The sequence below is a fragment of the Ambystoma mexicanum genome, chromosome 7q, assembly GCF_040938575.1.
Source record: "Ambystoma mexicanum isolate Mex_15411 chromosome 7q, UKY_AmexF1_1, whole genome shotgun sequence".
Lineage (NCBI taxonomy): Eukaryota > Metazoa > Chordata > Amphibia > Caudata > Ambystomatidae > Ambystoma > Ambystoma mexicanum.
This window is the reverse complement of record NC_090941.1, coordinates 675,558,903-675,583,869: the sequence shown is the minus strand read 5'-3', so window position 1 is coordinate 675,583,869 and position 24,967 is coordinate 675,558,903. Positions and strand designations below refer to the sequence as shown.

Here is a 24,967-nt window from a genome sequence, read left to right as displayed (position 1 = left end):
CAGGAAAGGTGACGGAGGGAACACATTAGTGAGCCCTTTCAGAAACTGTGAAATTAAAGGGATTTTAAAGTAGGAACACTCTTCAGACGAGCGCTTAAAGATGAACAGAGCCGCCAGGTTACCTTTAATGGTACCCACTTGCAAGCCCCTGTGGGCCAAAGAAAGTAAAAAGGACAGAACCATGGGGATGTCACATGCAAAAGGATCCACATTCTGAACTCTGCACCACTCGCAGAACGTACGCCAACGACAACGGTACAGAGACTTTGTTGCTGGCTGTCGGGCCGAGAGCAACACCTCCATCACGTCTTCAGGGAGGTCCCAATCCTTATACCTCAACCTTTCAGAAGCCAAGCGTGAAGGTTGAGGGATCTGACCTCTGGATGGAGAACCTGACCCCCCTCCCGTGAGAGCAGATCGTCTCGGTAGGGAAGACGACGTGGAGGGCAGATGGACAAGTTGAGAAGGTCTGGGTACCACGTCCTCCGAGCCCACGCCAGAGCAATGAGGATCATCCGGGAACCGAACTTCCGTAACCTCCGCAGCACTTGCGGGATGACGGGGACTGGAGGAAACGCGTACAGCAGCGGGAATGACCACTCCACCACGAACGCGTCTCCTAAGGTTCCTTTTGGAGGAAATTCCCACAAGCAGAACCTCTCGCACTTCCGGTTTATTTATTTATTTATTTATTTATACATTTATAAAGCGCTCACACAGCCCGCAGGCATCGAGGCGCTGTTACAGGAATTGTATTTTTTTTTTTTCTTAGTTGCGTTATGTGTTTTTTTTTTTTGGCTTAGTTACGTATTTATAACGCGCTTAAACACCCAGAGGTTTCTAAGCGCGGACCCGGGGATCGAACCTGTTGTTGCTTCATGTCGTCTTGCTTCCAAGACGCGCATGCTGCCGCTGAGCCATCCTCCCGGTTGACACTGGAGGCGAAGAGATCCACTTGAGGGGTCCCCCAAAGAGCGAAGATCTCCAGGAGAATCTCCTGAGCCAACTCCCACTCGTGAGAGATTGTGCTCTGCCTGCTCAGAGCGCCCGCCATCACGTTTTCGTCTCTGGCCAGATGAACTGCCGAGATCGAAACTTCCTGCTGGATGGCCCAGAACTCGAGCTGCATCGCCTCCCAGCACAGAGGAAGTGAACCTGCCCCCCCCCTTTTTGTTGAGGTAGTGCATGGCCACTGTGTTGTCTGTCAGGATCAGGACATTCTTTCCTCGCACAGTCGACAGAAAAGCCTTCAGGGCTAGCCTGACGGCCCTCAGCTCCAACAGATTGATATGGAGTCTGGACTGACTGTCAGCTCGTTGGCATGAGCTCCCCATCCCGTGAGGGATGCATCCGTCACGATCGTCACCTCCGGCCAGGGAAGCTAAAATGGAGCCCCCTTCATCAGGTTGCCTTCGACGGCCCACCACAGAAGGTCCTGGGCGACCGAGGGCGGCACCTGAACCGGGTCCGACATCCTGCCGGAGGACTGCGACCATTGCATCTCGAGTGCCCACTGCAAAGATCTCATCCGCAGGCGAGCCTCTGGCACCAGAAGAATGCAGGATGCCATGAGGCCGAGCAACCTCAAGAACTCAAACGCTGGGAGCGTCTGGGCATGCTGAAACTTGTGCACCATCTGCTGAATGTGAAGAGCCCTCACCTGGGGAGGAAAACGCTGCCCCAGGGAAGTGTCGAGCACTGTTCTGATGTACTGGAGCCGCTGTGTTGGCATCAAATGGGACTTCTTTAAATTGAGGGAGAAGCCCAGCCTGTGAAGGGAGTGGCAGGTGACGGACAGATGATCCAGGACTTGCTTGGGAGAGCTCCCCCTGATCAACCAATCGTCCAGGTAGGGGTAGATGTGAATCCCCCCTTGCCTTAGATGCGCTGCCACCACCACCATGAGCTTGGTGAAAACCCTCGGGGCGGAGGTCAATCCGGAAGGGCAGGACCCGAAACTGAAAGTGCGAGTCGCCAACCGCGAACCTCAGGTACTTCTTGTGCTTGGGATGGATCGGCACATGGAAGTAAGCATCCTTGAGGTCGAGAGTCACCAACCAGTCCTGAAGCTGAAGGGCCTGGAGGACTTGAGAGAGAGTAACCATCTTGAACATGTCCTTCCTGAGGAGTTTGTTCAAACCGCGCAAGTCCATGATGGGTCTCAATCCCCCGTCTTTACCATCCCTTGTTCCTCTCCGCTACAGGCACCAGTTCTATGGCGCCTTTCTCCAGCAGGGCTTGAATTTCCTGCGCAAGGAGTGGATCCGGACTCTGCAAAGAGAGGTTCCCCAGTGGATTGTCGTGAGGCCTCTGCCGAAAGGGAAGACAGTAGCCGTGGGTTATGATTTCCAGAACCCACACATCTGAAGTAATGGCACGCCACTCTACAAGATGCTGCGCCAGCCTTCCCCCAACCGGCGAACCATGGGACATGGCCTCATGACTGAGTGGTAGCGGCTGCAGTGTTACCTGAGGGCAAAGGGGCAACTGCCCGAGCGGCCTTGGCACCACGGGTACCCTGTCGTCCACCTCTGGTAACCCTGTGTTGGCCTCTTTGACTGCCAGCTCCTCTCGCTTTACTGAAGGACGAGTAATAGCGAAAGGAACCACCCCTCCATTGCTGTCCCCTAGGACGAAAAGGCGGAGGTTGGTGAACTGCAGCGCCCAAAGACTTTGCTGCAGCTTTGGAGGTCTGCAACCTCTCAAGGCTCTCGTCAGCCTTTCTGCCAAAAAGGTGTTCACCGTCAAAGGGCATGTTGAGGAGCCGGGACTGCACATCAGGAGCAAACCTCGACTTCCGCAACCACGCAAACCTGCGTATCACGGTGCTCGCCGCCATAGACCTGCTGATGCATTCAGCCATGTCCAAACCCGACTGAACGGACTCACACATGGCATCCTTACCGACCTGGACCATAGCAAGGAAACCATCCCGTTCGTCCCCTTCGGGAATATGTACAGCCGCTAACGCAACACAGTTCCACAGAGTGTGTGTGAAACGAGACAAGGCACAAATGGAGTTGGCCGCCTGAAGCGCCATACCACCTGAAGAAAACACTTTCTTCGCCCAGCCATCAAAAGGTTTGTCGTCCAGATCAGGAGGGATGGTAGGGTACGACGCCTGCTTTGCCGGGGTCGTGGCCGCCTGCACCACCAAACTCTCTGGAGTGGGGTGCCTGGTCAAGTAGCGGGGGTCGCTACTGGCTGGACGGTATTTTCGCGACAAGGACCTGCCCACCGCGGGGAGACTCTCCGGAGCAGTCCAAGCCGCCGCCACCCTTCTCTGTAGAGCCATATGAAACGGCAGTACCGGGTCAGTTGGGGGACCAACATCAAGGATGTCTGTGAGATCATCCTGCACAAACTCCCCTGGGGGAGCAGACCATCCCAAGTACTCGGAGACCCTAGCCATAAGGTGCCGATACGAGGAATCGGCATGAGAGCCAGGCTCAGGCCTACAAAACTCTACCTCCGGAGAGGTGTCCAGTCCACTGGCATCATGCAGCGACTGCCTCAAATAGTCAAATTGGCTATGGCCCGAGACCATCTCATCTGGAACCTGACTAGGAACCAGGCCATCAGAATCCTCATCCACCTCCGAAATATATTCCAGGTGGTGAAAAGAAGGCACCGAGAGTGCTTGCTCTTAACCAGAGCCTTCCTAGGAGGTTCCCCCGTGCCACGGGGTACCTCCGACACCCCGGCCTCGAAAGGCGTCGAGTGAATCAGCGCCAGCGTCGAGAGAACAGGTATCGGCACCGAGAGGATCGGCGTCGACGTCGAGTAAATCGGCGTCAACGTCAGATGCAGTGCCACCAACATCGACGGCGTGAACACAGTCCTCGAAGCCAGAGCTCCGAGCGTGTCCTTCGACGACCTGAGCGTCGACGTCTTTGACGACTTCCTCGGAGCCGGAGCCTCGAGAAAGCCTGTCGACGCCCTCGACGCCTCAGGCGTCGATGTCTTCCTCGAAGACATCACAGGTGCACACGGTCTCGAACGCGTCGAGGACTGGGACCTGGAACGGGTACGTCGAGAACGAGTCCCCTTGTCCGAACGGGACCTCTCCCGTGACTCGTGCCGACCACTCTTGCGAGTGGTGTCTCTCGACCTCTCACGGCCGACCCCACTCGGGGACGCAGACGGCTTAGTACCCTGCGACTCGAGAATCGCCAGCATTTTCTTCCCGAAGGAAGCCCATTCCTCCGGCGTCGCACGGCTGGTGGGGTAAGTGACGTGCCGGGAAGAGTCCTCAAAAGAGGACCTAGAAGACGACCGCTGTCGGCGCTTCCAAGAATGCCTCGAAGAGGCCGAGGAGTGGCGAGACCGACTCCTAGAAGGAGACCCACGAGACTTTCGACGACGACGCGGAGAGTCACCTCTCGAATCATCCGTCGAAAGCCCCGCAGACTTCGACTTCCGGGGCTTGGACACCCGACCTACCGACAACAACTTCTTACGTTCCCGTAAGGCTTTGGACGTGAGCTACTGGCAGTCGATACAGTCATCCGTGTCGTGGGCCTCCCCGAGGCACCAGAGGCAGGCGTCGTGCGAGTCTGTCACCGACATCTTGGACCCACACTCCCTGCACTTCTTGATGTCCGGACGCTGGGTCGAAAGACGAAGTAGAAGACATCTCCACTCGAAGGATTTTCTCACAAAAACGAACAGGTTCGAAGAACCGAGAAGAACAGAACTCCAAAGAGTCGAGGCGTAACCGAGATTCACGAAGCAACACGTTCGCGGAAAAAACGGAACTGAGGCTACGGGCGTCGTGCGTCCTACTTAACACACCGGATGACGTCAGACGTCGGAGGAGGTCCTCGGCGATGGTGCATCGACGTCATCGACGCCGGAAAAAAAAAAGTTTCCGAAGCCGCACAGCTGTGGTGATTACCTGTCATAGATATGGAATATGTGGTAGGACCCAATCCCCTCGAAGCACAGCCTTCAGCTGTACTCGTGGGCTTTCGCTCACTTTTTATGGGTAAACTGACACGCCCTTAAGACAGTCAGTACTGGGAGACTTTGTTTCCCTTAGTCCTTTCCTCATGTTGCAGCTTTTGTGCAACATGTAACAAGTATGCAATGTATCTCACCATACAGCACACTTGGGTCTCTAGTCATTTCTAAAGGCCCTAGATACTCTCGCTGGACTTTTTATGAACTGTCCAGATGTGCATTGACAGGACTGGTGGCAGCTAGCTTTTCACATTATTTATATCCCTTTCCTGCCATGTTAACCGCGTTTGGCACAAATCGGTGGCCTGGCTCCAAAATGGCCATGCCACGAGGTTCTTTGTCCCGTCCTTTGGCCATCTTGCCCCTTCACCTTCCCCATGTCGAGTCGACTCGGGTCAGTCCCTATTTGGTCATGCACTTTCCCGCAAATCCCAATGCTTTCGCTGGCTTCTGCATGCCTTGTGTGTGTGCCTCCAGGATGTGGGCTGGCATGTCTAATCCCAAAACACATCCTGGGTGCCAGAGAGTCCGGGATGCCCTGAATTCCTGGGACCACCGTGGTCCGTGATTGGTCGACGTATGCAGTATGTGTTTGTGAGCAAATCTCCCATTGGGCCCTCTCTGTTTTTTAACAGTAAAAATATGTAAAAACGCTGGGCCTAATTGAGTGTTTGGCGCCAGTGGTAAAACATCAGTTAATAACTATTACCAGGCATTTTACCACTCAGCCAAATTTTGACTTTAGTTTTTTAACACCCTTATTTCGGCCTGCTTTTATGTGTAGGTAATTACCTTCATACAGAATAAGTAATTTCTGCATGCGGTTATTACGGGACCCCATGGAGTCCTATGGGTCATCAAAATGGAGAGTAACGGAAAGGTCTGCATGGTTTGGAAACAAGCTGACCTTTCCTGGTGGAACACCAGTAATTACCTCATGTGGTAATGGTAAAGGAGTTTGGTAATACCACTAAACTCATAATGAGGCCCTACAACTCACAAACGTTACTTCATCCGCTTGAAAGAACATTGTAATCAAGCACAAGGGGCCTCATTACGAGATTGGCTGTATTCTGGTGGTAAATTTGCCGAAATACCACCAAACAGAATTACTGTTACCACCACTTGCTCCTGTGGGTTCAGCAAGGGATTGCAAGTGGTGGTAGGCTGTGTAAATCCCCATTTTCTGGAGTCCGCAGGACTCCACTGGGGATTTTTGGCAGAATTAATTCCACTGGTGGTAATTCTGCCAAACCCTGTAATTTGGCGATGCTGGAAAAATCCTACTATCTATCGGCCACCTGGTCAAATTTCCTCCTTCCTCTCCGAGTGGGCGGACCTCTCCTCCTCACTCCTGTCCTCAACCACTCAACTCCTCTTCTTGGAGACTTCAACATCCACCTGGATGCCTCCTGTCCCCCCTCTGGACTCTTTCGCAACCTCTGCGACTCTCTCTCACTCTCTATTCTCCCGTCTGGGCCGACTCATTCTGCAGGGCACACTCTTGATGCCCTGATCTCCTCTGACCTTCCCCTCTCTGTCCCTCTCTCCACTCCTCTCTCCTGGAGCGATCACTTTCTCCTCCCACCTCACCCTCCCTACCCCACAGGCAAAGCCACCCCCATCACTGCCACCTTCCTTCTCGGTCATCCGACCCATGAAGCGCGTGTCAGTTGAGGCTTTCGCTGCCACCTTCTTGTCCCCTCCTCCCCCTTCGGCTGACTCCCACCCTGACACAGCCCTCTCCACTCTCCACTCCGCTATATCTGATACTCTTGATATCCTTGCCCCTGTCATGAGAATCCGCCTGAAGCCCAAAGCCAAATGTAACTCCTGGTATGACTCGGATCTCGTCACCCTTAAGCGCAAGTGCAGGGTGGCAGAGAGGAAATGGCGTGCTTCATGTTCATCCTCTGACAAACTGGCCTGTCGCCTGCTCCAAAGGCAATACCGGCTCTCCGTTCTCACCAAGAAGAGAGCCCTTATCCAAGCCCGCATCTCTGCGGCATCTAACAATTCGGCCAAACTCTTTAAAATCTGCAAGGAGCTGGCCAACCCTGCTGCAGTCTCTACCTCTCCTGTCCCCTCCCAGGCCCTCTGCACGGCACTGGCCTCTCACTTCATTTCAAAAACTCAGGACATCCTGTCCTCACTCTCCTCCTATAACCTCCCCCCCTCTATTCCCTGCCCTTCCTCTGGCTCTTCTGCAGCCACCCCTCCTCTCTCCTTCTCTTCCTTTCCCCTTTTTTCTGCTGACGAGGTTTCAAGACAAGTCCGATCTATGAAAGTCTCATCAAAACAGGTCCACCCCTGTTCCTCCAAAACTATCAAGGACCACATTGACTCCTTGGCTCCTGCCCTTGCTGACTTCTGCAATCACTCCTTCGCCTCTGGAGTCTTCCCATCCCCTCTCAAGCACTCCCTTGTGCACCCCATTCTTAAGAAACCCTCTTCCGACCCTTCCTGCCCAGCTAACTATCGCCCAATCTCTATCACTCCCTTCCTGGGCAAGCTCCTGGAGAAACTGGCCATCTCCCAGCTTAATCTCCATGCTGAATGTGTTGGTAGTCTTCATGACCATCAGTCTGGCTTCAGAGCTGCCAGAAGCACGGAAACTGCTCTCCTGAACATCCGTGAGGACCTGCTCTCGAACCTTGACTCTAACATTCCATGTGTTCTCATTTTGCTTGATCTCTCTTCTGCCTTTGATACTGTCAACCATACCATCCTGCTCAACCGTCTCCGTGATAACCTCGGTATCACTGGTCAGGCTCTGGCGTGGCTGACCTCTTTCCTCTCAAATCGACCCTCCCAGGTCCAACTGGGGTCTTTCCTCTCTGACATCTTCTTCTCTACCTGTGGTGTCCCCCAGGGATCTAACCTCTCTCCCTGGCTGTTCAACCAGTATCTGGCACTTCTCGCCCACCACATCGCCGCTCTCTGCCCCTACTTTCAGTGCTATGCGGATGATACCCAACTCATTTTCAGGCTACCCTCGGCCTCCTCTTCTCCTTCCCTCATCTCTGACTGTCTTTCTGCTATCCAGGAATGGTGTGCCGCCAACGACCTCTGCCTTAATGCCAGTAAGACTGAGATTCTACTCATCGGCACTCCCACTCCCTCCTTCCCTGCTGCTCTCTGGCCGGCCTCTCTGGGCCCTCTTCCCACTCCTACCTGCAAGGCAAAAAACCTTGGGGTCATCTTCGACTCCACACTCTCCTTCTCTCCTCACATATCCGACGTATCTAAGACGTCACACTACCAGCTACACCTCCTCCGAGGTATCCTTCCTTTCCTCTCCTTCCCCCAGAAGCTCACTGTCTCCAGAGCCCTGGTTCTCTCTAGGCTGGACTACTGTAACAGCCTCTATCTTAATCTGCCCGCCTCTACTCTCCGCCCTTTGCAACTCATCCAGAACAGGACTGCAAGACTTGTCCTTGGCCTCAAGCCCAGGGACCGTATCTCTCCAGGACTGAAATCACTACACTGGCTCCCAGTGACTGCGAGGATCAAGTTCAAAACCCTCTGCATTGTCCACAAGGCCGTCTGGGGCCTTGGGCCAAAATACCTTCAACTCTCTCTTCCTAAATATCTTCCTTCTCGAGCTCTTCGCTCATCCGCCTCCAACTCCCTCAGGGTCAGCCGCTTCTCCAAACAACGAGTTGGGGGCAGATCTCTTTCCACTGCAGGGGCCTCCCTCTGGAACAGCCTTCCTACCTCCCTGAAACTTGAGGAGAACCACCTCCGGTTCCGGAAGCACCTCAAAACCTTCCTCTTTGCCTCCGCTTTCTCTCCCCCTCTCCCCTGCTAATACTACTGAAACTGCACTGAATCTGCAACTGGGCCATTCACCGTTCTCGGCCCAGCCACTCTCCCCTGCACTGCCTCCACGGCAACCCCTGCACTACGGGACTGTGTCTGTATCCATACAGCCCCCCTTCCCAGCACTTGTCTGCACTTACCTCGCACTTGCCACCAGCTGGCCCTTGTTATTTATCCTGTATGCTGTATGCTTATAACCCTGTACTGCACTTTCCCCTCTCCCTTTCCCCCATGCACTTTTCCCTTCCCCTCTACCCTTGCACTTGCGCGATCTGAATGACACCTGGCCTAGTAAGATCGTTGTCTGTCTCCCCTTGTTCCCCCCCCCCTGCCTCGTCGCGCCTTGAAACACTTGTGTATAGGCGCGTTACAAATGCCTTATCATATCATAAGGTAACGGAATTACCTCACCCCACACAGCCAAACTCGTAGAGGCACAAAGCATTCCAGAGTAAGGGCTCCTATTTTAAACGATGATGGACATTCTCAGTCCATGCTGCTGGTCCCGTTTTACTATAATGCATTTCCTTTCAACCCCAGATTAACTTCCATCCCATCGTCCCGGATACTAATGAATTCGTGGCATGAATCCGAGGTGCAGAGGGTGTGGGGGGCAGGCATTGGTTCACAACGTCCAAGGATGTACACAAAGAACGAGCTGAGCAGAGCAGGGCAGTGCACGGGCGATTCTTCAAAGGCAAGGTGAGATAATATAACAAACAAGTGTAGATAGTAACGAGGCACACAGGAGAAGTGGCTTTACTGGAGCGCCAAATGGATGATTTGAAACGCAGCCAGCGGACACAGGCAGTAGACGATTTGAGAGGCCAAGTAGATGGTCGACCAACACGTGTAAACGGATCGTTAATGCGCAATCCCCGAGTGAGCGGAGCTGGCTGCCAACGCACGGATTCATTTGCACGTATTGGTCCACACGCTTAACCGCAAAGCTGAAGGTGCGCTCCCATGCATTCGTGCCACGAGAAGCTTTTGCGCATGTCAGCATCTATGCACAGAGAAGAAGGCGGATTTAACATGGCAGAGAAACTGGTGAGAGACAAAGGCCTTGTCATCTCCCAGTCACATGTGTGTATCATTTTTGGACAGCTTACATCTCCATGGCACTCGTACAAAAATCCATCACTTCTCCCATCTACTGCCTATGTAAGAAATGGCCTTCCTCTTGAGGGCAACAAATAATGAGCACCTGGTCAATCGGGTTTCTCAGAATGCCCGGCATCTTCCCTCCCCCTCTCTCTCTCTCTCTCCACCCGAACCCCACTTCCCGTACCCCCACTGCTTCCTTCCCTCCGTTAAAATGCTCTCCCTGCCTCCCACTTACATCTGATATGATATGATATGGCATTTATAACGCACCTATACACAAGTGTTTCAAGGCGCGACGAGGCAAGGGAGGGGGAACAGAGGGAAGACAGAGACAGTGATCCTACTAGGCCAGGTGTCATTCAGATCACGCAAGTGCTAGGAGTTGTAATGCCAAGGCACTGCTCCTCTTATGCCCGGGGCCACAATGGAAATGGAAGAGGGGCTCTGCTGAAAGCCTTGTTTCAGTTTCCATGGTGGCCATGTTGTGTGGCTAAACAAAGGATCAGGCACTTGTTGCTTCATACAAATGCATTGCTATCAGCGCTGCAGGAGGTAAACCTGAGGTGCTAATAGCAATAATCACAAGAGCCCAGTTGGCAACATATCGAGCACCCTAGTTAAACACCCTCGCAAAATACGGGCCGCCTTACTTAAGCCGTCCCAACCCTGGGAGGCAGTGATTATTGCTTAAATAGCAGAGGCACCACACAAAACACTAGGCCAAAAGTTACACTTTATTTGCAACATGTTTCAATGTCCGTGCAGTTTTTTAACAAAAAAGGAAAATCAAACTTCATGTAATATCCACACAAGGTTAGTGGAATCCACCACCTCTCACTCTTCAGCCAACAAAGTATTATTTTAACTCAGGCAACAAAATCTAAAAAAAAACCTGCAGCAGCAGCCAGCGCACTTCACCACTTACAGTAGAACTTATCTAACTTCCTGGGCACTGGTTGTTGCTCCGGTCATGGGAGCTACAGGTAGGGTAACCAGACGTCCCGGTTTTCCCGGGACAGTCTGGGGAAATTACCCTCCGCCCAGGGGTCCCGGGAGTTTTTTCATTTTAGAAACCCCATTCGGGGTTTGCAGGGCTGGGTGGCTACAGTAATTAAAATTGTAATCTCTTTTCACAACACTTTCACAACACTTTCAGAATTTTGAAGTTGGAGAAGTGGCTCGAACCCCCAACCTTTCAGGTACAAGTCACAACACTTACTGACTGTGCCACAGTGACTGGCTTGGAAATCTATGTACTGCAAGCCATGTAATATCAATCAGAGCAAACGCCTGTTTTGAATTAACATGCCAATATTCACAGACAAAACTGCACAAATGAGATCATATACACTTTATAGAAAGGAGAACTGCTGGAAATATGACTGGGTGGTGATTGTGGGGGGCGTGTTGGAGGTGGGGCGGTAATTGGTGGGCTGCAATGGGGTAGTCCCTCTTTTATGTTGTTGGTTGTCCCGGTTTTTCGTTTTGGAAATCTGGTCACCCTAGCTACAGGGTAATGTAGCGCACAGCTGCTAGCTGTTATCTTCCAGCCCTAGCGCTGATAAGCCCTTTATGTTGTTCTCTGGGTTCTATGTGATTTTGTCAAGGAGAACTAGTCGAATACTATTTCAATTAATTGAATTTTTTTGGTTAACCATTTTTATGAAAATATATGCGGGGGGAGACCCCCCCACTCTTCCCCTTAATTCCCCCCATCTTAACGATTACCTTTACCCACCCCCCCCTGCATATATTTGTAGCGAAATTCGATAAATAAATTAGTTGAATTTGAATTTGATGAATTCTCCTGCACAGTAATCTACCTATCCCGTTCTCTGACTGTACGGTTCCTTTTCAAAACTGTGTTGTAACATATTAATGTACTGACCACACCCTAATCGATGTTGTCAAATAAAGACATCACCAAAAGGTGAGGCTCTTATATTGAAGGTCTTCCATTCACCTTAACTCGTGTTGCCTCTCTGTACCCTTTCCTGTCCTCCAATATCAACCCCAAAATAGATCACAAAAAGGTGATCAGACAAGTTTCTCGGATACAACGCTTAACCACTTGGCTATTATTACATAGCAAGAAAGCCAATTGTGGCTAATACAAAGTCCACAGTGAGCTGTCACCATTTCATGTTGCAGTGTGCTTTCAGATGGACACCAGAAGCATAACAGACTGGGCTGTGATGAAGCACATAATCACTCTTTTCAAACTCAAGATTGTATAGTAAGGTGACATCAATGATCTTTAACAGTTACGTGCCATCAGTATCTGTTTTAGTGTTGCATACATGTTTTGCTTAGCTTTCATATTATTGTACTTGTATGTACTACAGCTCAACTGAAAGCAACACATGTGAGAGAATACTAGTAAAATAATTGATCAACTCATATGAAAACCTTAGCCAATATCGGGTAAAGAAAACCTCTTGAATAGTCTTTGAGAAAATCTAACATCAAGTTCTACTCTGTTTCATCTCTGCCCACTTACTCACCCACAGTCCCACATTTTTACTAACAGGATTCAAACCACCAAGTGTTCATACAAATGGCAAAAACAAGACCTGATAAAAACGGATTCTGATGATTCGGGCTGTAATGTAGATTGTGGCACAGGAACCGGGGGCCCACTCTGGGAACCCATACCCATTTCCAAATGATGCAGTTAATCCTCATTCCTCTCCACCATGCGTGCATGCACACATGGTGGCGATTAACCAATGGTGGCTGCCATGAAAAGACATTGGGACCGCCATTGCAAGGGATTAATACAGACTACTTGTGCTATTCCTAGGTGTAAGAAGCACACATAATCCATACACATCCAGCCGCTCTGCCAGGTTCAGGATTCTGATGCTGTAGAGCGGTATGCAGACCCCCACACGGAACCCAGTAGTGCATATTTCCCAATGAGGTTACCGTTCTGTGTGGGCAATCCGATGCAAAGGGGTTCAGGTGTGCAGATGCCCACAACTGCATCCGTTTCATACTAAGCTCTCATCAGGTTGGACTTCTAGGTCTCTGGTTAGATTTCATCAATACTGAGATTCACAAAGGAGAAGTGAATGGAAGACAAGCTTTGGTATTTATGGCCTAGCTCAAACCAACACCAGATTCTTTTTACTATCTAAATGGTGTAGCGATATTGGCACACAACTGAAAGAAGGCACAATACCAAATGATTACGTTGCCAGTATGCATACAATGTAGTGTCGTTACATCCCAGCTAACCTACAAAAATGCCAGCCTGGCATGTGTGATACATGATTGAGGAGATGCTCAGGAAGGGCAGAGCTAATCCATGTATGGTGGTGGTGGCCAAAGATTGAGAAACACGTGACGCAGTGCTGACCATTAGCAAAACAGTCCTGGAGGTCTCACAACATGGGACAGCCCACCGCACATCATTATGGTTCTCGTCACCCAAATCAAAGCCCCATCACCCTGGCCAACAGAGATACTGGTCGCACCCTTGCTACTAATGGCAAAATTACAAAACCCCCGCCTGTGGAGTAAGGCTGGATTGCCATCACATCACACAGAACTGTTAGGCCTGGCAGAACCCGGCTTTTGAGATATCAAGGTACACTCTGAGCAACAGAACCAAATCCATCAGTCAGGCAGGGCCTCACTTTTTGAACTATACGTCCAAGGACAGGGAAATCGGCCGCCCAGCAATGCTATGCCACATTAAAATCGTTCTTTTTTTGACACACTATTCATATTTCATATGTGCAAATGTACCCACATTTTTCCCATTTCAACCAAGTTGTTCATGTTTACTCATGCAATAGTGTGTATGATTGACACGGGAGACAAGACCTGATGAGTTCATCATACATAGAATATCCACATTGGTTATTCTTCTAAAATGTCATTAAACACCTTTGGATCGATAGGATTTTAGGGCTAACAAATTGTCAAACAGTGCAAATTGCATCTTGGTCCACGGCACCATTAAGAACATCATTACGATCAAATATGCCAGTTAACTTTTTTAATATAGCTGGGATTTGACACCAGATCTTAGCAATTCTTTCATGAAAACCTTTTCATAAAATGTAGTGAGGTGACTGCAAATATTAGAACAGCGGTGCATTTGGCAGCAGAAAGATTTCACGAGCACTCACATTCAGACCGCTTAATCACACTGGTGATACCAAGGGGCCAGGGAAGGAAGCTTGCCTATTCGGAGGACTCGCTAACTACAGATTGTAATTGTAAATTATAACGCGCTTAATACCCAGAGGTTTCTAAGCGCGGACCCGGTGATCGAACCTGTGCTGCTGTGCGTAGTTGTGCTTCCAAGGCGAGCATGTTGCCCCTGAGCTATCCTCCAGAGCCTCACAGATTGAAGTAATCATTGTATTTCCCTTTAGTGAATTCATTCTATTTCTAAACACAGTTTCCATGGTGCCCCTACAATAAACTATCATCTCTTGCACACTGCTCACCACTTGCAATTTACTGCGCTCAGAGAAATCCCACATTGCCATTATTTGAACAGACATTGGTTCAGCACATTCATAGGTACACCTAAGAGGGGTCAAGCGTATCTCACCTGGAAGACAGAATGATCATGTCAGCTGGAAGATGCTGCCCGTTGGTGACCTTCACCATATCTCCCACCGCCACCTTGGGATTTGGGAGCAGAAATACAGAAGCTCAGAAAAGATGACTTGCATTACCTTTCAGCATTGCACAGAATAGCATCTCTTTCCGTACACCAAGGGCAACCCATTTATCAGATTGTGCACACCATGGAAATCTCACTGGTAGCAAGTACATGTGAAATGAAAATGTTCAACCAAAAGAAAATCCAAAGCTATTATGAAACTTGTGTTAAAAGACTACTGTGTATGATCAATGCCATTGAATGTTACTAGAGAGAATAAAGAAGGCTACTGATGCTACTCAGAGATATTGACCCTATCGCGCAAAGCCCTTCGAACTATACGCTATAACTAGAAACCATGTCATATTAATGCAAGGCTGCAGGTTCTGCTCATCACAGCTCCGTCAGGGGTTCTTAATATGCATAAGACCCTGCTGGGGCCAGCAATACAACAACAATGTAGAAATGTGAACATATTATAGTTGTGCAATTACACCAGCCATGATGGTGATGAGAGTTGTCAGGTCTTGAGACTCCAAGATCCTGTGTCTTGTCGGCACCAAGACATCAAATATATGGAGCTGTTTGGTATATCAGGGAAGCAATGTCCACATGGTTGTCATCATTAAACTTCATTACTGGAGCATTTATCAGATGTTAAGTGCTGATAATGGGGAACATCAGATGACTAGAAAGCTTCCTTAGGGTCACGTTTTATAACAAATATCATAAGTGTTAGGGTACCAGCAAAGAGCTGGGATCTACATCCATGGTCAATGTTGGGTCTTATTTCATCGGGATTAATGGTTAAGATATCACATGTGCACAGGCAGTATGCTCCATTTCACCAACAATGCTGCTAAGAGTAGAAGGAACATACAGGGTTTTAAAAAGGTGATGCATCTTTAGGGGTGTCGAGGACAGAACACGACAATTATCCAGATTAACCATTCTTAGTAACAGCTGGTCCTGGATAGAGTGAATCTTTGATGCAAAAACGGTTGCGCTGGTGTATAGTAAGTGACAAATCATAGAGATAAGGGGGCCGACATGAATTGCAGGATTCAGTCACTTCTCCCAGGACCGAGAGTTCTGCTAATGTAATTTTTCACCTTATTCCTAGTATGGCGCCATTTTAAGAAAAGTGTAAGCACAAAAGTGATGGGTGGAAGGTTTTGCATGAACCTGAACCACTGGGATTGCTCTGGGCAACCTTCCACACCACTGTTTTTTAGCCCATCTGCGCCAATGCAAAAAGGGTCAGCCACATGCACATCAGTCAGGTACTGCCACTAAGGATAGCAGCACAGCCTGAACTGCTAGGCCAGGTCCCCTCTGCATAGAAACACAAGCAACCCCAGACATGTTTCGGCCTTGTTGGGCCTCCTCAGTGAGGTGCAGCTTGGTTCCCTATGGCGCAGCGAGCAAGGGACCCACGTCTGGGCATACCCTCTCTCACATAGTGAGACAAGGGATGTGACCTAGCAGTTCGGGCTGGATTGCCCCCTTTTTGGTGGGACCAAGCCTGATTTGCATATGGTCTTTCCCCTTCTATAATGGCTAGGCAGGCGAAGAACGATGGTCTGGAAGCTTGCCCAGAGCAATGCCAGTGGTTAAGATTCAGTCTAAAACTTCCACCCATCACCTCTTTGTTTTTGCTTTGTCACCCCGAGTGGGACGGGTATGCCCAGACGTGGGTCCCGTGCCTGCTGGGCCTAGAGACCCAAGCTACTCCTCACTGATGAGGCCCAACAAGGCCGAAACATGTTTGGGGATGCTTGCGGTCTCGTACAGAAGGGATGTGACCTAGCAGTTTGGGCTGGACTGTCCCCTTTGGGGTGGGACCAAGCCTGATTTGCATATGGTCTTTCCCCTTCTGTAATGGCTTGGCAGGCGAAGAACGGTGGGCTGGAGGGTTGCCCAGAGCAATGCCAGTGGTTAAGATTCAGTCTAAACCTTCCAGCCATCACCTCTTCGTTTTTGCCATTTTAAGAAAAGCAGGAGCTGAATCTTTTTTTTAGCATTTCAAAATGTCTAAAGGTCTGTGTCTGTTAAACTCGCTCCCAGCATCCACCTGGGTGCCGAGAGACAGAACGATACTACTTCACAGTTACGCTGCTTCGAGGCTTTTAGAATGTCTTGTACATTTGAATTCATCAGTTGAGACAGCTAATAATCCAGGCGTAAATGTCCAGATTGTTGCTGTTTGGTTTAAAACTTCAGGGCAGTATTTTATAAGAAATGACACAATACGTCACAACATGCACGATTCAAAAGAAGACCCTCGTGTTTTATGAAAATGCCTTATTTCAAAATATACCAGCAGTGTCGGGTGATTCGAGACGTTTGCATTTCATGAATAGACAACGAACACACTCTTGAAATGTTACACTTTTTTAAATAATAGCCAACCGTGTTTATCTTACCTCTTTCCATATCACGTTCTGCCACGTGCCACCTTTCAAAACTGGAAAGTAAAACAGGGCAGATTAATTTCAAAGTACACATGGGCGATCAGCTGACAAACTACAGAAGCATCCCTTATCAAAACAAGGTTTTCTTGACAATTTACTAGTTCACCAAAGCGAGAAAGCATAAATATATTAAAGGTAGCCTGCAAGCATCTGTTTCTCTCTTGAGTCGAACAATGTTATGTTGTTATGCCTGCTGCACCTCCTCACTCACCAATTGCGTGTACTGCAGTCTACAACCCCTCCCAGTGATTATTCCAATCCTTGTTTTATATCCACAACAAAGGCAATGATTATTGCATTACTGGGAGGATAATGGTTACAGGCAACAGAGGATGACAATGAAAGATGCTTCCCTTGGCAGGCCCATTAACATGCAACAAGACGTAACAATACCCCCATGTCTCTTTCTTAGTCGGATAAAACAGGAAAACATTAAATCAAGTATTGAATCGTAAAGCTTTGGCGATAAGGGGCCTTACAGCAAAAGATCAGTGACTGCTACAACTAAAAACAAAACAAAAAACATACAAAGAAACCAGAAATGGCTTCATATGCATAAGGTAACACACCTTAACATTTTTATTTTAAGTGTATTTTGCTTTTCATATGCTTTTTTTTCAAAGCAGAAAGCACATTCTCCAGACCTCAACATTTCAAAAAGTACTTTAAAGTGTACAGAGGAATTGACGTGCCCCATTTTGCGTCAAAATCTGGAGAGGAGACATGCGCGGTGGCGTCACATCCGGATGCTGCAGAGGTAGTGAACGTCAGTCCGACGGCTCTGAAAGGACAGCAGTGCAGGGGGAAAACCACTCATTCGCTTTCCTATTAGGCCGTACAGGCCAGTGCCAAATGGGCCGCCTTCATTTATTTTATTGCTTTAATTTAGTTCTTTTTTTAATTTAGCTCTCCCTGCGGCCATTGGGTGGATGGGGGCATGGCGTGCGAGGAAATCGTATAAACTCTGCAGGCTACAGTCTGCAACCGAGCTTTCTTGCCATCTCGGTAGAGCAGAATCCGCTGGGCCAGTGAGCAAGGGCCCCGCTGAGAGACTGCATTCTGGAATCTGAACATGATGGAGTCGCATGTTGAGCACCCAGAGGTCGGAGCCGCCTGGAGCCTGATGGCTGGCAGTGACTGGGGGATGCAGGCCAGGCTTTTTACATGAGCCAAAAGGCGCAGTATCTTATATGCATGGACTGTGTAAGGTGACGTCAAGGCAGCTCCTGTGCACATGCTCAGAAAAGACGGAGGGCAAAATGTTGCTAAACTGTGTATGCTCCGACTTACACAATGCTTTACTATCGAAATGGAGTGTTGAAGTGGTGCACGCTTTGCAGAACACGACAAATCGATCGTAGTGACAAGTTATGGATATCCAGGAAACCTTGTAAGGGGTGTAGGAGAGCATCAATACTACGACTACACCGTATTTACAGGTCGGCAAGCATGACGTATGTGGTGCTGCCCCTTTAAGGGAATAGCACGTTGCTGCGTGCCCTATAAATAAAGGGGGCGTTCCCGGCTGTGACATTGCGACCGGGGAGCCCAAGCCCGACCAGGTCTCCGTGCGAGTGCTTGGAATGGAGAGAGGCCCGGGGCTCACGGAACAGCACGGTGGGGGCCAGGGGTTCCCCCACAACAGTGGCGATGAGGCCAGAGACATGCCTGGTCCCGGCGGTGATATTTTAAACTAATTTTTCACCGAACGAGGGACGGATCTCTCGTTCTACGCTTGGGGGAGGGGCAGCCCCAAGCGCGGCGGCCATTTTGTCTCTTCAACACAGATATTTCACAGAGCTCCGGTGGGGCCTGTGAGTGGCATCCAGGCACAATTAGCTATCCCCACATGGACATGCCTGAAATTTGCAGAATATTATAATTTGTAGGTGTATTTCACCGAGAGAAGTGGAGGCACTGGGGGGGGGGGGTGACTAGCTATTCTGGAACTCTTACCTTAGGACTCACTGGCTCAAGTTTTGGACACTCCTCAATGCTGGACAATCTGGTGACTGGCCACTTGTCCACTACTACTGCTGAGAGCTGTTGAGTGCTTGTGTGCACTGGTGAAGGACTGGTGGGGAGTTTTGAAGATCAAGGTGGCCTGGAGGCCCTGTGTTGCTGGTGTGGAAGGTGAAAGGTCAAGCTGGCGAGTTGCGGCCCCTGTGCAAGATGAAGGGGTGCCTGTGCGCTCTGACCCATGAGTGACCCAGCAAATCAGGACAGGGCACAGGCTGTCTCACAACAGCAAGAACCACCCCCACCCCTACCTCCAGCAATGGCCCATATGAGGGCCCCGGCGCTGCTCCCACCCATACCCAAGTTTGACGTGTCTGGCCTCCCATCAAGCTTGGGGCCTAGGTGGAGGCGATGGATTGATCACCTTGACATGTACTTTCAGGCAACGATGGAAACCAGCGATGACAGCAAGCTGACCACATTACTGTATGCCGCTGGCCCAGCTGTACATGAGATTTTCGACTCTCTCCAGCCCACGGACAACTCATATGCCGCAGCAAAGCCAGCCCTGCACAACAATTTCCTTCCACTGGCTAATGTGGACTACGAGAGGTTTGTGATGTTCTCCACCAAACAGAAAGAAGACAAGACCCTCAACATTTTCCATGGTCGTCTCAGGAGACTCTCTGTGGCTTGCATATGGGACAACGCTGATGACATGGTCAGAAATCAGCTCATCCAAGGGTGTTCCTCAGGCAAGTTGAGGAGACAGGTGCTGAGAGAACCAGGAATCACCCTTCCTCGCATCTTGGAGCTGGGCCGCTGCCAGGAGATTTCTGAGGTACGTGCTTCAAGGATGGAGGCGGGGTCTGGTGCAGCCAAGTCGGAACAGGTTTGTGCTGTGGGTCGTGGTGGCAGGTGTGCCCGGAGACCAGCTGGCAATTTCCACGACAGGGGAGGGAAGCCAGGTGAAGCATACCAGAAGTGCGGATGCGACCTGCCCCACCCCATTGAGTGCCCAGCTGCAGGGAGGCCATGTGGACTGTGTGGCCTGATGGACCATTTCGCAAGAGTGTGCAGAGCATCCCTGCCGGTGTTGGTACCGAGAGGCCCAGTGCGATCTGGGTTTTTCAGACAGTCTCGTCCTCCAAATGTTGCCCATGTAGAACAAGGGGAGGAAAGTGCCCAACCGGAGGAGGAGGAGAATATCTTCTTTGTATCAAGCATTGAGGCCCTCCAGTTCAAGGGCCGAAGACAGCCAAGGTGCATCGTGACAGTCAATGACTCTTCAATATCGGTGCTGGTGGACACGGGGTCTCAGTCAACGTTATGGCCCTCAGCATTATGATGCCATGCCCTGCCCCCCAGACTATCAACCCCAGAGGCTCGCATTTTCACATTTGGGGGCTCACATCCTATTCCCCTGGATGGTGTATTTGTGGCTCGGGTTGGGCATGGAAGCTCCAAGATTAAAGCACGTTTTTATGTCACACCAGTCAGAACCTACACCTTACTGAGCTGTGCGGCAGCCGAAGCCCTCGGACTGGTGAGCTTTGCATACTCCGTGTATGTGGAAGATATACAGACGCTGCTAGATAAGTATGCAGGCCTGTTCCAAGGGATTGGCTGCATGGCTGGGGATCCAGTGCAACTTCACATCGATGAGTCGGTGCAGCCAATCGCCCTCAAACACCACAGGGAGCCATTCCATCTGACGGAATTGGTGGACAAAGAACTGGACAATCTGGTAAACCTTGACATCATAGAGGAGGTGGAAGGTCCGACGCCCTGGGTGTCTCCAATTGTGGTTGCCAGAAAACCTAAGCAACCCGATTCTATAAGAATCTGTGTGGGCAAGAGGCTTCCCAACAAGGCCATCAGGAGGGAACGCCATCTCACACCTACTATTGATGACATCGCAGAGCTGCAGGGAGCTCGCTTCTTTTTGAAGCTCAACCTAAGGGCGGGATACCACCAAGTCTTCCTGCATCCAGAGTCGAGATACATCACGACCTTCACGACCCACCGGGGTCTATACTGGTACAAGCGACTCAGCTTTGGGGTCTCCTCCGAGGCTGAGGTATTTCAAAACATTATCAGGGGGGCGCTGGCAGACCTAGAGGGTGTTCTGAACATCAGTGATGACATCCTGGTGTTCGCCAAGTCAGAAGTGGACCATCTGCAGAGACTGGCGAAGACCTTCGAGAGGCTTCAGTCACTGGGCCCAACACTCCACCACGAAAAATGCGAGTTCCTGAGGACAAGCATAGAGTTCTTTGGATTCATGTTCAAGGAGGGAGGAATGTCTCCAGACCCCAGGAAGGTAAAGGACATCAAGGAAGCGAAACCACCGGAAAATGTGTCTGAAGTGAGAAGCTTCCCGGGGATGGTCACCTACTGTGGCCGGTTTATCAAAAACCTGGCATCCAGGTCGGAGCTGCTAAGGGCACTCACTAAGAAAGAGACGGCGTGGCAGTGGGGGCCGTTGGAACAGGCAGCGTTCAAGGACATTAAAAGCGCCCTCACTGAAGAAGACACGATGGCCTTCTTCGACCCGGCCCTGCAGTCGGAGATTGTTGTTGAAGCCAGCCCGTTTGGCCTTGGAGCAGTTCTAACGCAGGTGGGGCAAGACTTCTGTGTCCGCCCCGTGGCCTATGCCAGCAAGGCCCTGTCCGACAGAGCAGCGGTATTCTCAGATAGAGCGAGAAGCGCTGGCCGCCCTCTGGGGGTGCAGGCACTTCCGGCTATACATTTTGGGAAGGCCGGTGACCGTGGTGACTGACCACAAGCCCCTACTGCCGATTCTGGCCGGTTCGTCCTCAAAACCACCAGCGAGGATTGAGAGGGATGCTGGCCCTGCTGGAATACGGGGTGTCCTTGGTGTATCGGCCTGGTGCCAACAATGCAGCCGACTACCTCTCTCGCCACCCGGGGAGTCACCAGGATGGAGAAGAGGACGGCTGCGTGGAAGAGGCCAGCGACCATATACAACTGGTGGTTGAAGCGGCCACCCCGAATGCCTTACCGCTTGAAGAACTGGAAGTGGCGGCTGCCAACGACGAGTGCTTCTGCATACTCAGAGCGGCACTGCAGCATGGGTCGTGGAAGAGTGTCCTGGAGTCGCTAGCGGGGCGCACACAGGAAGCAAAGATCGTGCTCGAGCAGCTGTGGAGAGTGCGGGAGGAGCGGTTATTCTCAGAGAAGGGTCTGTTGCTGAGAGGTGATCGGATCGTAGTCCCGCAGGCAAAAGTACAGGAGGTGATAGGCCTGGCACACCAAGGCCATCAAGGGGCCGCAAAGACCAAAGCCCGACTACGCCTCAAGGTGTGGTTCCCCAAACTCGAAAAATGGGTGGACGACTATGTTGCATCATGTGTGTGGTGTCAGGCAGCGTCGCCCGCCCAGAAGGAGCCTGCCATTGAAGCCATGCCACGCGGCCCTGGGAGGTGGACCATGCTGACTTTGGGTCCACATCGCAGGGAACTCACTTCCTGGTGGTGGTGGATGAGAACTCCAGATACCCGGAGGTGGAGTTCATCCAGTCGGTGGCCTTCGAGCACGTGGTGGCGGCGGTGGAAAAGGTATTCACGGCTCATGGTCTCCCCACAGTACTCTGCTCTGACAATGGGGCTCCATTTCAAGGAGAACGGTTTGCGGCCCTGATGGAAGGCTATGGGGTACATCATAGGAAGGTCACACCCCTGTGGCCGAGGGCCAATGCATGATGCGCACGTTAAACAAGGTCTTTCGGATTGCGCAATGTCAAGGACAGTGTTTGAAGAGGGTTTTCTACCAATTCCTGCAAGTGTATCGAACAACACCACACACCTCAACGGGAGTGGCCCCGGCCGAAGCCCTCTTCAAGCGGTGCCTGAGAGGTCTGCTGCCGGAAGTGGGGGAGAAGGAGCCGGCGGTCATCGATACTCAACAAGTGGAGCTGGAGCGGCAACTATGGACTGAGCAAGAGAATGATAGGCGAGGTCTACTCAACAACAACTCATGCCCGGGCATGAAGTGCTGATAATAAACAGGCACCCCCAAGGGAAACTGTCACTAACGTATGAGCCTGACCCGCTGGACATGATAGCAGTCAAGGGGCCCATGGTGACTGCGTCAGACGGACGAGCCTCAGTCACCAGGAACGTTAGCTTCTTCAAGAAGCTGGGTGAGCTCAGGGCCGAGGCACCCGTGGACCAGGACTGTGTGGACATACCTGACTAGGGTGGAGGTGCAGAGCCCCTCTCTCTATCCCTGGGTGAGGATGCCAGCTGACAGCGCAACTCCCAACACCGAGGCGAGCAGAGGTACCCCCTGAGGACAGGGCGAGGGAAACCTGCTTGTTTCAGTGACTTTGTATTGGACTCATGATGGAGCCCGAAATAGAGGTACCTGCTAAGCGGGGAAGGGGGGTGGCTGTGAATAAAGGGGCTCATTGGGGAGTTAGTTGTTTGGGTTAAGGGTATTAGTGTGTTGTAGATGTTCATTGTAGTTATGCAGTGTGTTGTGTTATCGTTTATTGTCCTCATGAAAAAGGAGTAGTGTGTTGCTGCCCCTTTAAGGGAATAGCATGCAGCGGCGTGACGTTGCACGCCACCGTGTGCCCTATAAATAAAGGGGGCGTTCCCGGCCATGGCATTGCGACCGGGGAGTCCGAGCCTGACACATCTCTCTGTGTGAGTGCTTGGAACAGAGGGAGGTCGGTGGCTCACGGAACAGCACAGTGGGGGCCAGGGGTTCCCCCACAACAACGTACTGGGCAAACGAAAGTCATACACCATGTTTTGCAGCAAAAATTATGAGTTTATGTTAACATACAGGCATGCTAAGTGCGGATCTGGGAACCTAAACATCTGTATGTCAAATGAGTAAATGTATGATAAATATGATAGTCGAACAAAACAGGCACGGTCCCAAATTTTTTGTTAACGGGGGAGAAATTCTCAAACGGAACCCAGTGATAGGGAAAGACAAAGAGTACCGCAAGGCACAGAGAATTAATTACCCCTTACTACTCTAACTCCAGAGATGACAGAAATCAGAATACTCTAGTCACATAAGTTTACAACAGACACACAAAGATCACTGTCATACGAGCGTGGAGAACTAGAGAGAAGGAAAACTATCACCCAAAGAAAATGTTCACAAATACTTTAATTCATATAGATATAAAAAGACAGAGTCTATTCCTACACCAATGTATCAAAAAGATACCAAACGCTTAAAAAAGACATAAAATACATTGATACAAATATAAATGTGTCAAACAATGACCCTATTTTTAGAAAAAATTCATAAGCTATATTGTCACTCATTAGACATTAGCTGAGGTATAAATTGTCGACATGTTTCGGCCCATACAGAAATCAGACATTTCCTCAAATGTCTATTTCGAGATAGATATCGTGGCCATCTTCAGGACATATGATTTCTTCACACTTGGTCTTTTATGTGATGTAGATGGGACATCATAGATCTACAAATTCAAAACAGGGTGATGACATTACTTCGCGTATAACCAGTTGTAATTTACATAGTTATTTTTAAAAACATTTTTTTGCAAGAAAAACATCCCGTAGCTGTACATAGGTGAGTTATGTAAAAAACATATGTAATATTTAGCCTCTTAGTCCTACCACACATTTCTTAGGGTCCTTATGTTAACCTAGTTAAACAAACATTACTTGATAATCCAAATACCGTACCCTAACGTACACAAGGGACAAAAGAAAAAACACACACTTACAGCATCCTGTATAACAAATGTGACATAGTATCAAAATCTCTTACTTGTTGACTCTAGAGAGAGTGTATTTCATACGATGATACAATTTCATCCGTATTGTGTATAAAATTAGTCCACGCCACTGTGGATTATACACTGACTTCACTGGCAAGGCTCACCTTGTCCTATAATGTAATAAAGACCATGTCTACATCAATAATTTCATCTAATTCAGGTGTATATTGGTTATTAATCAATTCCCACAATTATCATATTTAACAAGACATTATACTCTTA

General features: G+C 50.0%; 1 protein-coding gene across 3 annotated transcripts in view; it reads right to left on the bottom strand.

Moving 5' to 3' along the window:
- ATP8A2 (ATPase phospholipid transporting 8A2) overlaps positions 1-24,967 on the bottom strand; it is a 3,773,191-nt gene that overhangs the window by 2,522,841 nt on the left and 1,225,383 nt on the right. For all 3 annotated transcript variants that reach the window (XR_011284127.1, XM_069639892.1, XM_069639893.1), the window contains exons 6-7: positions 16,942-16,982; positions 14,462-14,535 (exon numbers count right to left, since the gene is read on the bottom strand). Coding sequence is in view for 2 of the 3 variants with exons in the window: in XM_069639892.1 (XP_069495993.1) it covers positions 14,462-14,535; positions 16,942-16,982 (115 nt within the window). In the remaining variant the exon portion in view is untranslated. The remainder of the gene's footprint in view (positions 1-14,461; positions 14,536-16,941; positions 16,983-24,967) is intronic.